Source organism: Acaromyces ingoldii (assembly GCF_003144295.1).
Source record: "Acaromyces ingoldii strain MCA 4198 unplaced genomic scaffold FA10scaffold_1, whole genome shotgun sequence".
NCBI classification, from domain to species: domain Eukaryota; kingdom Fungi; phylum Basidiomycota; class Exobasidiomycetes; order Exobasidiales; family Cryptobasidiaceae; genus Acaromyces; species Acaromyces ingoldii.
Window position 1 is genome coordinate 3645281 of NW_020290247.1, and position 14990 is coordinate 3660270.

The following is a 14990-nucleotide window of genomic DNA, read 5'->3' on the forward strand; positions in this document are numbered from 1 at the left end:
CGAGCGCAGCGCCTGCTCGAAGCCCTCGTTGGGAGTTGAGTGCTCAGAGACAGCCAGTGCGGCGTTGCATCAACGGCGCGCTGAGCTCCTTCAGTGACGACTGTGAGCAACTTTGGCCCTAGTCATGTCACCCAGAGTGAGAGAGGCCACCCATTCTGGGAGCTGGTACGTGTCCAGCGGCAAGAAGCTAGATCAGCAGCTGTCCGAGTGGCTCGCCCAGGTCGAGCCTTCAACAATTCCTAGTCCGCCAAGAAGCGTCATCGACGTCGACGTGGAAGCAGAGAGCAGGGCAACGACAGCTGATGATGGAGGCATAGAGATGCCGGCCAAAGGGCTAAAGGCTGTCATCGCGCCGTGAGTGCAGTAGTCGTCGTCATCCTCCCCTCTGCATCCCATGTCGTGTGATCTGACCCCTCTCGTCGCAGCCACGCAGGCTACTCCTACTCGGGCCCGGCAGCTGCCTGGGCGTACGCCAGCATTGACCCTTCCCAGTAGTGAGCATTCATGGTACTTTGGGCTCACCAATAAGTGAAATCTTTCTGACGCGAAGTAACAGCACCCGAGTCTTTATCCTGGGCCCGTCGCACCACCTCTATCTCGACGGGTGTGCGCTTTCGTCGTGCGACGCATACGCTACGCCATTGGGAGACTTGCCCATTGATAAGGCGACCGTTGCCGAGCTTCGAAGTTCAGGCCAGTTCGAACGGGACATGAAGCTCGACGTCGATGAGGCCGAGCACAGCATAGAAATGCATCTGCCGTACATTCGCAAGGTCTTTCAAGAGTGAGCGCAGTAGTCAGGACTATCAAAATATCGCAGCTGACCCATCTTGGACAACTGCAGCCACGAGATCGGGATTGTGCCAATTCTTATCGGTTCCATCTCGACAAAGAAGGAGGGCGTCTTTGGCAAACTGCTCGCACCCTACCTCGCTGACCCAACGACGCTCTTCGTCACAAGCTCTGATTTCTGCCATTGGCGAGTTTCCCTTCTCTTGCCCTTCGTTGATGGTTGCCCAGCTGACTTGTAGCACTTTCCAGGGGATCCCGCTTTGGGTACACCTACTACAACACCACCTCATCGCCCAAATCGAGCACTACTCTCTCCTCACGCGGAGCAGTGCCCGACACCGCTGTCCCAATTCACGCCTCTATTCGCAGCCTGGACGGCGCCGCGATTAGCCACCTGACCTATCCTCTTCGGATCCCACTTCCTGACCCGACCGCTTCTGCCTCCTCTTCCTCGAATCCTGCCACTTCCGCAGAAGAAAGTGGGCCTAAGGGTGCAGCCGATGCGCGAGAGTCGTTCGCAAGCTATCTCGCCCAGACCAAAAACACAATCTGCGGGCGACATCCCATCGGTGTGCTGCTGGGCGCCTTGGAGGCTCTGGAAGAGAAGCAGGAGAGGCAGCAGCACTATTCGACTGAGCTTCGCTTCACAAGATACGAACAGAGCTCCAAGTGCGAGACGGCCAGAGATAGCTCCGTGAGCTATGCTTCCGCCATTGTCAAGTTCAATTACAAGTAAGAAGCATTTGTTAGATAGGTCGCATTGCCCGGGCTGGTGGTCGAGCGACCCACAAAGGAAGGAGCTCGCACATTCCGTCAATTTCATCACTACGGTACATACAACCAGGAAAGACGGTGAACAAGAGTGGTGAGCGAAACAAGACGAGTGGTATCAAAGAAAGGAATAGACGTAAGAGCGTTGCTGAGAGGTGTCGATGAATAAGGGAGAAAAAGGAGAAAGCAAAGAGCTAGAACAAATTCCACCCCTTCTTCTTGCCGCCCTTGTCGGCCCCACTGCCGCCGCCCCGATCCGCATAGACGTTGCTGAGTGCATCCAGACGCTCCATGACGGCCTCGAGCTTCTCCTTGCGCTCCTGCAGCTCCAAGTGGCGCCTCACGGCGGGGTTCTCTCGCGCAAAGATGGCCTTGTCGAGGTCATAGACAAGCTCACGGTCAATCTCGCGCGGGAAAGCATAGAAGAACTCGGCCAGGAGCTCGATGTTGATGAACATCACGGCCGTGTACGTCAGCTTCTCGCTGACGACGTTGAGGAATGCCTCGGGGCAAAATGCCTTTTGCTCGGGCCCCGACTGGCACCTCCGAGATTTGAGCGCATTGATGCGCCAGGACAGCACAGACGAGCGTTCCGAGAGGGACATGGCTTCACGGGCCTTTTGGATCATTGCTGAGTTGTATTCGGGCCGGAGCGGATCCTCATCATCTTGAGACGAGGCGTTGGCAGGGACAATGGCCTCGCCGGTCGAGGCTGCGTGGGCGGCAAGGCGCTGCCTCGCCTGCTCCTTTGCCGCGGCTCTCCGCCGGTCCAGCTCTTCGACGTAGTCAACGGCGGCTCTCAGCCTCCTCCCTCCGACGGCCTTCTTGATCCTGGCAAGGGCCTCGTTGCACATGTCGAGCTCCCTCTGAACGAGCACCACGCTTCTCTGCCTTCCCGCCTCCCACTCGGGACCCTCGACTTCAACTTCGTACTTGAATGGCTTGACGCAGTTCTCGACCTGATCCGCTGTGAGTCCGAAGCGGTCCCTCAGGATCGCGGCGCTGAAGCCGGCAATCCTGACGGCAGCGTCGGGATGGTGGTTGAATGGCTCAGCTTCGGCGAGCGCCTCGACCTGTCTCCGGATTGCATCGACGACAATCTGCGTCGACTGCCGTCCGATGCCGCTCTTGGTCAGTGCACTGCTCGAGGCCTCGACCTTGTGCTGCCAGTACTTGTCCAGCTCCTCGGCCGTCAGTTTCTTGTCGTCGGTCAACCTTGCCAGCTCATCACGCTTGGGCTTGGGTTCAGTCCAGTACATCTGCGCCAAGATGTCGAGCACCTTTTCATCGAGGGCATGCTTCAGAAGCTGCCTCACTTCGGGCTTTCCAAAGTGCGAGGCAAACTCGTTGAAGCGCATCTTGAGCGCATCCATCGTCTCGGCCACGTACGACTCTGGGCTGATGGCTCGGTCGTTGTACTGCACCTTGAACTGGTAGCTGGCTTCCTCGAGCTCGCGCTGCACGGCGTTCGAGATGGTGTGCAGGCTCGAACCCATGTTCTCTTCGAGCACGCTCATCAGCCGTCGCCGAAGTGTGTCGGTGCCTGTCATGGGCTCCACGCCGGCATTCCTGCCCCGTGTCGGCGCACGGAAGTGCTCCCGGTTGCTGGCAAAGTAGTCTGCCTCGTCGCGCAAGGCGGCCACCGTGACATTGCCCTCCCTGACGCCATCGACGCCCTCGTGACCTGCGCTGCTCTGGAAGAAGCCAGGCTTGTGCTTGTTCTTGCACACAACACCCACATAGCCCAGCGCCAGGGGGTACTTGTTGTTGGTCAGCATCGCAGCGCCGACCGAAGGCTCGACGAGGTCCATCTTTGTAATGACACCAATGGTGCGCAGGCCGAGCGGGTCGACCTTGCGGCTGGCCCTCAGCGCGGGCGAGTTGGCCAGGTCTACATCGGCGGCGCACACGGCCAGGATGACATTGGGCTCCTGAATGTACTTTTCACACAGCGACGAAATCTTCTCCCGGAGCTCCTCGGGCTGGTCCATGCTCGCCAGTTGCACGTAGCCGGGCAAGTCGATCATGGTGAGGTCGGGGACGTGAGGGCTGTGAATCTTGAGCTCGATGGGCGAGTCCGAGACGCACTCCTCTGGCGGCACGGCCATGTTGAGGTCGTAGAGCGTCTTCTGCACCTGGCTGAAGTCGGTCATGCGCCCAATACCCAGACCTGGGAACTCTGCGTATTCGATCTGCTTCGACGACGCACCGGCCGTTGGCGTCGTGTGGATCAGGGTGAGCTCGATCGGGCGCCGAGTGACCATGTTGTTGCCCTTGGGGAGGAACTCGTGCCCGACGATGGCCTCCAGCACCGATGACTTGCCGCTCGACTGCGACCCAATGACGACGAGACTGGGGAGCGTCAGATCGTCGGAGTCGTGCTCGATCGACTTGAGGATGTTGCGAACCTCGATGAGCTTGCGGGTGAGCATCATTAGCTCCTCGCTCGACGAGCCTGGCGTGAAGCCCTGCTGCTTCTCTTCGTCCTGGCCCAGAATTGAGGCAGCAATCGCCGCGGCTCCTACGCCTGGGCCCTCTCCGCCGGGGCCTCCGCCTCCCCGCGCTCCGTCCTCGGTGCCGCTGCTGCTGCTGCTGCCACCGTTGCCGCCTCCCTTGCTCCCACTTCCACTCGTTGCGCTCGCGACGCGGCCCTCAACATCCTTGTAAAAGTCCGAGGCCGACTCGCTGAATCTGCTCCACCCCGACTGGGCTTGCGCCCAAGCTTGTCCCGAGGCCGTCGCGAGCGAGTCGAATGCCTCGGAAGCGTTCTGACCCACGACGGCGAGCTTGTCGCCCATGAAGCCCCTAAACTCATCGACCTTGTAGCTTGCATAGGCGAAGGCGCCACCGCCAGCCGTCAGCGCATAGGCGGGGACGCGAAAGGCACGGAAGAAGGCCTTTGGGACAGCGGTAAAGTTGGACGAGCTGATTGCGCGGGCGTGCATAGTGCGTGTTGTCAGCAGCAGCAGGTCGTTGGCGGCCATCGTGCGTGGTCGAACGGCCCTCAGTGTCAAGGAAGGAGAGTGCGTTGCTGTCGCCGTCGCAGCATGGCGAGGCACCGCGCGTACCGAGCCGATGACGGCACGGCTGAGGGCCGACGACATGGCGTTATATGCGCGCTTTCTCTGCGATGGTGGCGTGAGCAGAAAAGATCGTCGAACGACGCGCGCGACGACCGACTGCTGAGGCCTGACTGCGACGGAAATTTTGGATTCGACGCTTGGGCCAATTCACCCCTTCTTACTTTCTTTGCAACACAACTACTTGAAGCAAGCCAGCCAACCAACCCTCAGAGGGAACAACAGATGGCCGAAAGCGCCCTTGGCAAGCGCAAGGCAGATGGCGACGACGATGCAGGCCACGCTGGAAAGGTGTCCAAAGTCGAGGGCGACAAGGCGGGGCTGATCGACTCGATCCGACTAGGAAGCATCGCGACTTATGCAGCCCGCCGCCCGTCTGCGATGCAACTTCCTCAGCGCCTGGCTTCTTTCAGTTACGATGAACGTCGAGCACTACACCACGACGACCGCTCGATCAGGTATTACCACGCCCCACCACCGCAAGGCGATCTGAACCGGGGTTATGCGAATCTCGTGCAGCGCGACGATACCATCAACGAACACCTGGACTCTCTTTGCTTGGCCTTGATGCACCTGGCCGATGCAAAGGGCGAAGACGAAGAGAGGAAGAGAACAAACGTGATCACCTGGCGGGGCATGATGACGAGGCTCTGTACGGCGCTGTACGAGAAGAGAAGCGGATTCGAGATGAATGCCATGGTCGTGGGGGATACGCTCTATCTCGAGGAGCACGTTGGGCCCAGGCAGGCCGCCGACAAGGCTCGCCAGCAATCTGATGACCGTCAGCGCCGGTTCGCATATTACGGTAGGTACTTCTTCCCAATCTCCTCCATTTGCAAATCTCCACCTCGCTGATGATGGTCTGAACTGTCTTACAGGATACGCCTTCGAGTCTTATACCTGCTTCGAACGACGCACAGGGCCCGCAAGTCCTCGAGAGCACTGGGACGGCGATGTGAACACCAATGTGCAGTGGTGCTCCATCGTCCGTACCAAGCTTGGGTCATCCCGGCTCATTCTTGGCGGCGAAGTCGACGCTGTGGACCCACACGACCACTCCACCTTTGTCGAGGTCAAGACGTCTATGCAGATCCGCAACGAGCGCGACGAGTCAAACTTCGAGTCCAAGCTGCTGCGCTTCTACTTTCAGTCGTTCCTTCTCGGCGTGCAGAGGCTCGTCGTGGGTTTTCGCGATGGTAGGGGAATCCTGAGACATGTGAGCAACTATGAGACGCTCAAGGTGCCGCGCTTCGTCCGCGGTCGAGCCACGGAGTGGGACCCCGTCGCCTGCCTCAATTTTGCCGACGAGATCTTGGTTAGAATCAGACGACGCATCACCGAGGACCAAGGCGGGCAAGAGACACCATCAGTCTTTAGACTCTCTTTTGCTCCACCTTTCGACGAGGTGACCCTCCGAAAGCTCACGCCGGAAGAAGTCTGTGCCGACGTCCACGGCGGCAAGGACGATCCCACGAGGATGGGGTTCCTCCTAAAAGAGTACTACGACTTTGCTCGGGCATCCCAACCGGGTGCGTAACTCAGACGATGACAACAGCAAATGTAACAATAGTACAGATTGTAACTCTATCACAAGACCAGAGCCATCTTGACTCTTCCCCTCTGCGTGCTCTTGTCCTTCTCAACGCCGATCTCGACACGGCATTCATCGAAGATGCCGAGCGTCACGTCCTTCTCGAGACCCGACGCTGCCGAGGGCACGGTCACTTGGAACTTTTCCGCATCAAACTCGCAGTCCTGTTTGAACGTCACAAGACCCTCGAGACCGAATCTGTGCAAGATGAGAGTCAGCGAAAGGTGAAAAAAAGAGAAAGAAAAGAAAGCACTCACTTGTTAACGTAGACGGCGACGCCGTTACGGAACGCTCGGATAACATAGGCCCTTTCGACGAGCTTGATTTCGTCCTTGCCCACCGTCGTGCCACCGCCCATCTCCTCGTTCCTCCTCGCGATGGCTAGACCGACATAGTACTCGACGCTGGCTCTCGACGCCATCTGTGCAGCTCGGTGTCGCTTGTTGACGCCATTGAGCAGCCGCTCGACGAAGCCCTTGTCGTGCAGCGATGGATGCAGTGGCACATATTCGATGGCAGCCGAAAGCTGGCGGTGTGTCAGCACGTCGGCCATCCGTCGAATCGGGCTCGTAAAGTGCGTGTACATGTCACAGGCCAGACCATAATGGCCAAACGAGTCTCTCGCCACAGTGCCCGAACAAAAGTACTCAGCAGAAAGCATGCAACGGGTCGCCATGATTCGTACAAGCGTGTTGAACGTCTTTCCACCGTCGGCTGCCGCCGTGTCGATGCACTTGTCGAGCGAATCGGCCAGCGCTCCGCTCGAGGAGACGTCGAGGTCGAGCCCCTTTCGTATCCTGAGGATCTCTTTCAGCGTCTCAAAGTTGGTCGCGGGCGGAGGAGAATGCCTTCGCAGAACGGCCGTTTGAGGAAAAGCCTCGTAGATCCTCCTGGCAACAGCGACATTGGCGAGGAGCATAAATTCCTCGACGAGGCTGTTTGTCTCGCGCATCTCCTTTTGCTCGACGTCGATGGGTCCCGCGGCTTCCTGGCTGTCCAGGTGAATGCGGACCTCCGGGCTGGCAAGATTCAAGGCACCAGCCTTCATCCGCTTCTCTTTGAGCTTGATGGCAACGTGATTAAGCAAGCGGATAGACTCGGTGATGTCATCCTTGCGTGTCTTGTCGTCCTTGCGGAGCTGAGCTTCTTCATAGGTGAAAGCCGACTTGCTCGCAATGACACTTTTGTGGTACCGCACACTGACCGTGTCTGCCGTCTCTGGGTCCAGCTCCCAGATGACGCTGAAGGCGAGGCGCTCGACGTGAGGACGGAGCGAGCAGAGATTGGTTCCCAAGAGGTGAGGAAGCATGTCGATGCGCTTGTCGACGAGGTACACTGTCGTGCCACGGGATGCGGCTTCTGCGTCCATTGGTGTGTCGGGCTTGACAAAGTAGGAGACATCGGCAATGTGAACGCCAGCTTCGATATTACCGTTGGGCAGTCGCTTGGCATGGAGCGCATCGTCGATATCCTGACATCCGGGTGGGTCGATTGAGCAGATGTTCTCGTTTCGCAGATCGACGCGATCTCGCCACGCCGGGTGGCTTTCGTCCTTGGGAGGCACCACCCATGAGTCGCCTTCAGGCGGAAGGCAGTCGAGAATGGCCTTGCTGAAGGGACGGTAGGGTACATCGTGCTCGAGCAACAAGCTCTCCTGTTCGGCCTCTTGACTTTCAACCTTGCCCAGCGCCCTGACGAAGTGACCATCAGGATATCGCGATGATTCCCGCCAATCGTCTAGACCGACGAGGATCTTCTGGCCAAGAAGCGACGATGCCTGCCGAGTGCGAAGTCGAATGCGAGGAATCTTTCGATCGAGAGGGATTGCAAATAGCGACGTGGCTTGCATGCTCAACAGAGCCGATGTATGCACTCTTGACGAATCGATATGGGCCACGTACGAACGCCAATTCCGCTTTACGATGCCGACAACACGGCCAGTTGGCTGAGCGACACCACCTCCTTCGCTTGCCCCTTTGCGTTCTCGACGAGCCAGCCTCTCTTCGATGTCATCGGCCAGATTGCTTGCCTCTCCCGCCTCATCGTCATCGTCGCCCTGCTCGCCTTCGTTTTTCTGCACCTCATCTGCATCGAGAACCTCATCGGCCTCGACCTTCCATTCGCTCTCGGGCAGCATTTCAATTGCAACAATGTCGCCGTCAACAGCCCGATTCATGGCTTGCCTGCCCACCAACAGAACCGGACGGTCCATGTCGGTTACTCGCACAGTTCCCTCGAGGTAATTGTATGGATTGGCGTTGAAGAATCCAGAGGAGAATTTGCCGGTCGAGAGACCGGCGTTGAGAGCGCTGCTTGGGAGGTGGGGAGGGTAGATGCTAGCCTCTTTCCTCTTTCCGTCCCCCTCATCAGCTGCGTGGTCCAGCGACCTTGACGCAATGAGGTCAAGGAGCTGAGGTGCATTCGCCATGCCCTCGACGTATTCACGGACCGGCAGCGCCAAAATACCATCGGCCTTCGCTTTCGCCACATTGGCGACGTCGTCGCTGAGCATCACAACGTTGAGGGAAGCGGCGCGAAAGTGACCAGCATACCATTTGACCGCCTGTCGGATTGCGCGGTCATTTCGATCGTTGGGCGACTCGTTTGCTTCCCGTACAGTGGCGGTCTCTGCGCTGAAGTCGTTCCAGTAGACCCAAAAGTGCTGTTCCGGCTCGCGGATGAGGGTAGTAAGCCGGTTGTAGAGCTGGAGGCTGCGATGCCGGACCTCGTCGAGTACCGTCTGCAAGATGATGACGTTGGTGAAGCTGGGCACTGGTGATGAGGAAGATGAGCGAATTTTCCCGAGTGTCGATTCCAGCAAGTCCATCTGAGTGCAAGCAAGATTTAGCCCATGTTCGAGGAAGAGACATTGATCAAGACTTACCTGATGGAGTACGACATTAGTATCGAGGACCACGAAATGCCTCCCAAGAGCGTCACCCTTTTTCCTCTCCGCACAACCCATCTCCCCCAGTCCCTGATCCTTCTGCAAAGCCTCGACATTCTTCTGCCGGCACACCTCGCACCCTCTCCTTCCACACGAAATATCATCCCGAAGGTACCTCTCGCGGAGAATCTTTTGCACCTTGCCCCTCGCTGTCTTTTTCAAAAACTTCTTCTGCGAGAACTGCTGCTCTCTCGCGCTAGAAGCCGGCAACGGCCGCTTCTGAATCGTTATCGCCTCCGCCACCATGTCGACAGCAACACCGGCCTTGCTGAAGGCGTCTAGTCGTAGGAAGAAATCAACCTCTCATCCGAAAAACTAAAAAATAAAACAAAAAAGGGCATGATCTTCCTTTTGAATGGCCCGCGCTGGTAAGCTCAGTCACACGTGCGCGCCCAGGCGTCAGTTTCAGGGCCGAGGGGTGAACCTCGATTCGAGATCAAACGCTACCACCCACCACAACTACAGCATTACTGCCACTGCGATCAAGACTTCTGGCTCCTTCTGTCACGATCGTCAACCACTGCGAAGCATTTCAGCGCTGCCAGCCTTCATCTGTTGATCCCGCCCCTTGTCCTGCTACGTTGCACGTTATCGTATCAGAGAAGTAAGCAGAAACCTGCCGCACACCATGACCAGCAACGCCACACCGCCAGCAGGTCAGCAGGGTTCTCAGCAGCCCGACCAGCAGCAGCAACGCCCCTATCAGACGAAGCTGGTCCTGCTTGGTCCCGCAGCGGTGGGCAAGTCCTCTGTCGTCCTACGTTTCGTCTCCAACGAGTTCCAGGAGAACAAGGAGCCCACGATTGGGGCAGCCTTTTTGACTGTTCGTATCCCTTCTTCCCCTCTCTCTCATCTGTGCGAAGAACCCTGTCACTGACGGTGAGGGACTATCTCTATTTCACCACAGCAAAAATGTCGATTGGACTCTGCAGTGATCAAATTCGAGATCTGGGACACGGCAGGGCAAGAGCGCTTCCACTCGCTTGCGCCCATGTACTACCGCAACGCCCAGGCCAGCGCCGTCGTCTACGACATTACGAACTCCGTGCGTCTCTCTTTGGTTCTTGATGAATTATCAGATAGTATGCTAATACAACGTCGACCCTGCAGAGTTCTTTCGAAAAGGCAAAGTCCTGGGTCAAGGAATTGCAGCGTCAAGCCAGCCCAAACATCGTCATTGCTCTTGTCGGCAACAAGGTCGATCTGCTCTCCGAGGAGGGCTCTTCTGCCACCGAGGGTGCCCAGAAGCAAAGTGAAGAGGGTGAAGAGGACGAGGACGACGATGACGACGAGAACGAGACAGTGACGGGCAACAACACGGGATCGGCAGCAGCGGCAGTATCGTCGAAGAGGGCCGTGCCGAAGGAGGAGGCAAAGGCGTACGCCGATGAGGGCGGGCTCCTCTTCTTCGAGACGAGCGCAAAGACAGGCGAAGGCATCGTCGAGCTCTTCACCGAGATTGGTACGTAGCCTCATCTCAGCCCTCTTGACCCGAAAGGAGACTGACAGTGAGACGACACCACAGCGAAAAAGATTCCCATTGACCAGCTTGCCGCTCAGCAGCGCAGCACCTCTGGCCAGGCTGGCCAGGCCGGCCGAGGAGGCAATGCCGGCAGGACGAGCGCAGGCGGCAACGTCGACCTCGGTGCTGGTGGTGACCGGGCTGGACGGGATGCTTGCAACTGTTGATCGGTCAGGCCCGACTCATTATTGGCTCACTTATCTTTCTCCTCCCTCCCCCTTTTCTTGCGACGACTACCTCCTGTAAATAGCCCCTCCTACATTGTCCTCGGTTCTCCTCTTTCACTCTCTTGCGCTTTTTCATTGATACACCTTTTCGATCTGAAGTCATCAAGCTGGAAAAGCACGGGTAACTGAACGAAATCTCAGGCCAGGGGAAGAGAAGGTGACGTTTGACAATTCACTAGGCAATAGAAGACACCTTTAGGGGAGAATGGAGACTATATCTGGGGGGAGAGAAGAGGGGGAGGACAGAAACTGAACATATAAAAGATCGAGCCAAGATCTAGTACTCGTCCTCGATGACCTCGTCGCCCTCGCCGGCGGTGTCGAGGCCAACCTCTTCGTAGTCCTTCTCGAGAGCAGCCAGGTCCTCACGGGCCTCGCCGAACTCGCCCTCCTCCATGCCCTCACCAACGTACCAGTGGACGAAGGCGCGCTTCGAGTAGAGGAGGTCGAACTTGCGGTCCAGACGGCTCCAGGCAGCAGCAATGGCCGTGGTGTTGGCGAGCATGCACAGGCTGCGGCTGACCTTGGCCAGGTCGCCACCGGGCACGAGCGAGGGAGGCTCGTTGCAGATGCCGATCTTGAAGCCAGTGGGGCACCAGTCGACGAACTGGATGGTGCGCTTCGTCTTGATGGCCGCCACAGCCGCGTTGGTGTCACGGGGAACGACGTCACCACGGTAGAGGAGGCAGCAGGCCATGAACTTGCCGTCGCGGGGGTCGCACTTGACCATCTGGTTGCCCTTTTCGAACGAGCTGAACGTCATCTCGGCCACGGAGTTCTGCTCGTGGAAGGCCTTTTCGGCGCTGATGATGGGCGCGTACGTGGCCAGGGGGAAGTGGATACGAGGGAACGGCACCAGGTTCGTCTGGAACTCGTTGAGGTCCACGTTGAGCGAACCGTCGAAACGGAGCGAGGCCGTGATCGACGAGACGACCTGAGCGATGAGCCGGTTCAGGTTCGAGTAGCCAGGGCTCTGGATGCCCAGGTTGCGCTTGCAGATGTCGTAGATGGCCTCGTTGTCAACCATGAACGAGCAGTCCGAGTTTTCCAGCGTCGTGTGCGTCGTCAGGACCGAGTTGTACGGCTCGACAACCGACGAGCTCATCATAGGGGCCGGGTATACCGAGAACTCGAGCTTGGCCTTCTTGCCGTAGTCCTGCGCCAGGCGCTCGAGGAGGAGCGAGCCGAAACCGGAGCCCGTGCCACCGCCGAACGAGTGGAAGACGAAGAAGCCCTGCAGACCAGAGCAGGCGTCCGCCAGCTTGCGCACACGGTCCAGCGTCTGGTCAATGAGCTCCTTGCCAACCGTGTAGTGGCCACGAGCGTAGTTGTTCGCCGCGTCCTCCTTGCCCGTGACGAGCGTCTCGGGGTGGAACAGCGAGCGGTAGGTGCCCGTGCGCACCTCGTCGACAACATTCGGCTCCAGGTCCACGTAGATCGACCGAGGAACGTACTTGCCCGAGCCCGTCTCGCTGAAGAACGTAGAGAAACCGTCGTCATTCTCCGAGGGGCTGCCCTCTGTGATACGTCCGTCGGGAGTGAGACCATGCTCAGCAAGATATAATTCCCAACAAGCATTTCCGATCTGTATGCCTGCCTGGCCGACGTGGAGCGAAAGAACTTCCCTCATGGTGATGGTTGAAAGGTGTAGGAGCGCTCAGAAGTAACGTAGAGCGAGGTGGTGATGGTGAGGAGAGAGGGGCGGGCGGTTGTTTTCGCGCGCGTACGCTAATTAGACTAGGCTCGGCTAATATTTAAACTTCCGAATACAAACATTGTTGTAGTTTTTCTATTTAGTCGCGTTCTTTTCGAGTGTTCTTCACAGGCATGTCTTGTCACGTGTGCCGCGAGGCCAAGTGGCTTCCACTTTGGCAGGCTGGCTGCCATCGCCATCGCTATCATCATGGGGGTGAGTATTTGCGTATGTGTGATTGCCCGACTGAGCTCACAGATGCTGTGCAGGTCAACTGGATTCTGCTCATTTCGCGGCAGGGCAAGGTCAGGCTGGCCAAGTGGTTCACCACCATGTCGCCCAAGGCCAAGTCCAAGATCACGAAGGACGTCACCCAGCTCGTGCTGGCCAGGAGGGTGCGTGTAATTCTACGGCTCACAAGGGCTTTTGTCAAACAAGGGCCAATGCTGACAGGCATGGACCCTCCCGACAGTCGCGAATGTGCAACTTCCTCGAGTACAAAGACACCAAGGTCGTCTACCGGCGGTATGCCTCGCTCTTCTTTGTTACGGGCATTGGCCAGGAAGACAACGAGCTGGTCACGCTCGAGATCATCCACCGCTACGTCGAAATTCTCGACCGATATTTTGGCAATGTGAGTCAGGGATTTGATCTGCAGAAGAAGACTGAGGAACTGACCCTTGTTCTCGATGGCTTCGACGTCCAGGTCTGCGAGCTGGATCTGTGAGTCGGCTGGCACCAGATCGAGCCTAGCACTATTTTTACTGACCCGGGTCCGGTCCCTTGACGCTACAGCATCTTCAACTTCCAGAAGGCCTATGCGATCCTTGACGAGCTCATCATAGCCGGCGAGATGCAAGAGTCGTCCAAGAAGTCGGTGCTCCGCGTCGTGTCGCAGTCCGACGCCATCGAAGAGGCCGAACAGAGCGAGGACAGCCTTGCAAGAATCGGTAGTCGGAGTGGATAGAGGGGACCGCCGGATGAGATGGCATGTGTATTTGTATGGATCAAGAATTCGATGATCTTATAGCTTGGGAGAGAAGAGGCCCAGCAAAGTGGCGAGCGGCCCCAGCCTGTGTGTCCCAGCCCTTGTGTGTTGCTGCTCCTCTCCCTCTGACCCATAGTGAGCAGTGAGCAGCAGTCTGACCTGATGCTTGGTTGTGCTCATTTGCCTTCTGGAACCCAATTGTAAAGATGATATAGAGTTGATCACGATTTCATGGTAGAATTTCAAAGAAACTGGCAAACGCTTAAACGGCAATGCTCTTAAGGACATCCTTGGCAAGCTGGGCACCCGACTGCGGGTTGGCGCCCGTGATGAGGATGCGTCCGCTCGAGTCCTTGTCGACGACGACGTTCTCAGTCCAAGGCTTTCCCTTGTTGAACTTGGCTCCGCGCTCCTGCAGCCTCGTCTCGACGCTGTGAAGAAGTATGTGTCAGACTGAAGTGACTAATGCGGGTTGGCGAAAGGTACACGCCCACTCACAGCCAGGGGACATTGTTGGTCAGGCCAGCCTGCTCCTCCTCCTCGTTGGTGAAGCTGGTGACGGAGCGACCGTTGACGAGGTAAGAGCCGTCACTGAGCTTGACATCGGTGAGCACGGCAGGAGCGTGGCAGACAGCCGAGACAACACGGTTGCTCTCGTAGAAGGCGCGGATGAGGTCCTGCGACTCCTTGCTCTCGGGCAGGCCGATGAGAGGTCCGTGACCGCCGGGGTAGAAGATGGCGTCAAACTCCTTGGCGGGAGCAGGGAAGGCCGAGAGCGGCTTGCTGTTCTTGATCCACGCCTGCGCCTCGCTGTCGTTGAGGAACTTTTTGCTGTCTGCGTCTTCCTTGAAGGCGTCGACCGAGCTCGAGTCCAGAGGAGGCTCGCCGCCCTTTTCACTGGCGGCAACGACCTCGGCGCCGGCGTTCTTGAAGACGTAGTAAGGGTGCGCAATCTTTTCGTTTGGTTTAAAGGAGGGTCAGTGGGTGTCGGGATGCAATGGAGAAGAGCAACAAGCTCGACTCACCTCGGGGAGGTAGTAGCCCGTCTTGTGGTCCGAGTTGACGAGCTTGTCGTTGGAGGTGAAGACGATGAGAACCTTGGGTGCCATTGTGAATGATTCAGAGGTGTGCGAATGTGTTGCTAGTGAAGGTCGAAGAGGGGTGGAAGCCGCAAGAAGCGCCGAAACTTTATATAGAGCCCATTTGAGCCGGGCTTTGAGTCGTATGTGGAGGTTCTTCTCGCTTGTCGCTTGCGTGCTGTGGGCATGCATGCACCACATCAAGCTCACCTGTCACGCAGACCCTGTCAGCTGCTTAAGCCCGGAGCGGTGGTGCTGTGCATGGATCATCGCTGCATTGATACTGTACATACCCTCTCG

At 57.7% G+C, this 14990-nt stretch overlaps 8 protein-coding genes across 8 annotated transcripts; 4 read left to right on the top strand and 4 right to left on the bottom strand.

The window, feature by feature from the left end:
* Positions 1–124: 124 nt before the first annotated feature.
* On the top strand, positions 125–1528 carry FA10DRAFT_274177 (UPF0103-domain-containing protein; the record flags this gene model as incomplete). The annotated part of the gene is made up of 5 exons (XM_025523205.1): positions 125–354; positions 426–494; positions 557–784; positions 845–979; positions 1042–1528. 5 exons carry the CDS (start codon positions 125–127, stop codon positions 1526–1528), a joined length of 1149 nt encoding a protein of 382 aa, XP_025381256.1.
* An 11-nt stretch (positions 1529–1539) lies between these two features.
* Positions 1540–4709, bottom strand: FA10DRAFT_264653 (hypothetical protein). Its single transcript, XM_025520735.1, has one exon. The coding sequence runs from the start codon at positions 4665–4667 to the stop codon at positions 1758–1760; it is 2910 nt and encodes a 969-aa protein (XP_025381257.1). The 5' UTR covers positions 4668–4709; the 3' UTR covers positions 1540–1757.
* A 53-nt stretch (positions 4710–4762) lies between these two features.
* On the top strand, positions 4763–6425 carry FA10DRAFT_237848 (RAI1-domain-containing protein). Its single transcript, XM_025519122.1, has 2 exons — positions 4763–5448; positions 5522–6425. Exons 1-2 carry the CDS (start codon positions 4869–4871, stop codon positions 6178–6180), a joined length of 1239 nt encoding a protein of 412 aa, XP_025381258.1. The 5' UTR covers positions 4763–4868; the 3' UTR covers positions 6181–6425.
* FA10DRAFT_237852 (RNB-domain-containing protein) lies at positions 6403–9482 on the bottom strand. The gene is made up of 2 exons (XM_025519123.1): positions 9119–9482; positions 6403–9061 (listed from the first exon to the last, which is right to left on the bottom strand). Exons 1-2 carry the CDS (start codon positions 9425–9427, stop codon positions 6488–6490), a joined length of 2883 nt encoding a protein of 960 aa, XP_025381259.1. The 5' UTR covers positions 9428–9482; the 3' UTR covers positions 6403–6487.
* A 228-nt stretch (positions 9483–9710) lies between these two features.
* FA10DRAFT_299383 (ras-domain-containing protein) lies at positions 9711–10870 on the top strand (the record flags this gene model as incomplete). The annotated part of the gene is made up of 4 exons (XM_025524714.1): positions 9711–10004; positions 10089–10226; positions 10292–10643; positions 10707–10870. Exons 1-4 carry the CDS (start codon positions 9810–9812, stop codon positions 10868–10870), a joined length of 849 nt encoding a protein of 282 aa, XP_025381260.1. The 5' UTR covers positions 9711–9809.
* A 112-nt stretch (positions 10871–10982) lies between these two features.
* FA10DRAFT_264655 (putative alpha tubulin) lies at positions 10983–12589 on the bottom strand. The gene has a single exon (XM_025520736.1). It carries the CDS (start codon positions 12558–12560, stop codon positions 11208–11210), a length of 1353 nt encoding a protein of 450 aa, XP_025381261.1. The 5' UTR covers positions 12561–12589; the 3' UTR covers positions 10983–11207.
* Positions 12590–12823: 234 nt separating this feature from the next.
* Positions 12824–13802, top strand: FA10DRAFT_248608 (putative APS1-AP-1 complex subunit). Its single transcript, XM_025519495.1, has 5 exons — positions 12824–12839; positions 12893–13018; positions 13096–13257; positions 13330–13346; positions 13419–13802. Exons 1-5 carry the CDS (start codon positions 12834–12836, stop codon positions 13588–13590), a joined length of 483 nt encoding a protein of 160 aa, XP_025381262.1. The 5' UTR covers positions 12824–12833; the 3' UTR covers positions 13591–13802.
* Positions 13803–13818: 16 nt separating this feature from the next.
* Positions 13819–14764, bottom strand: FA10DRAFT_264657 (class I glutamine amidotransferase-like protein). Its single transcript, XM_025520737.1, has 3 exons — positions 14637–14764; positions 14110–14564; positions 13819–14042 (listed from the first exon to the last, which is right to left on the bottom strand). Exons 1-3 carry the CDS (start codon positions 14718–14720, stop codon positions 13874–13876), a joined length of 708 nt encoding a protein of 235 aa, XP_025381263.1. The 5' UTR covers positions 14721–14764; the 3' UTR covers positions 13819–13873.
* Positions 14765–14990: the final 226 nt, after the last annotated feature.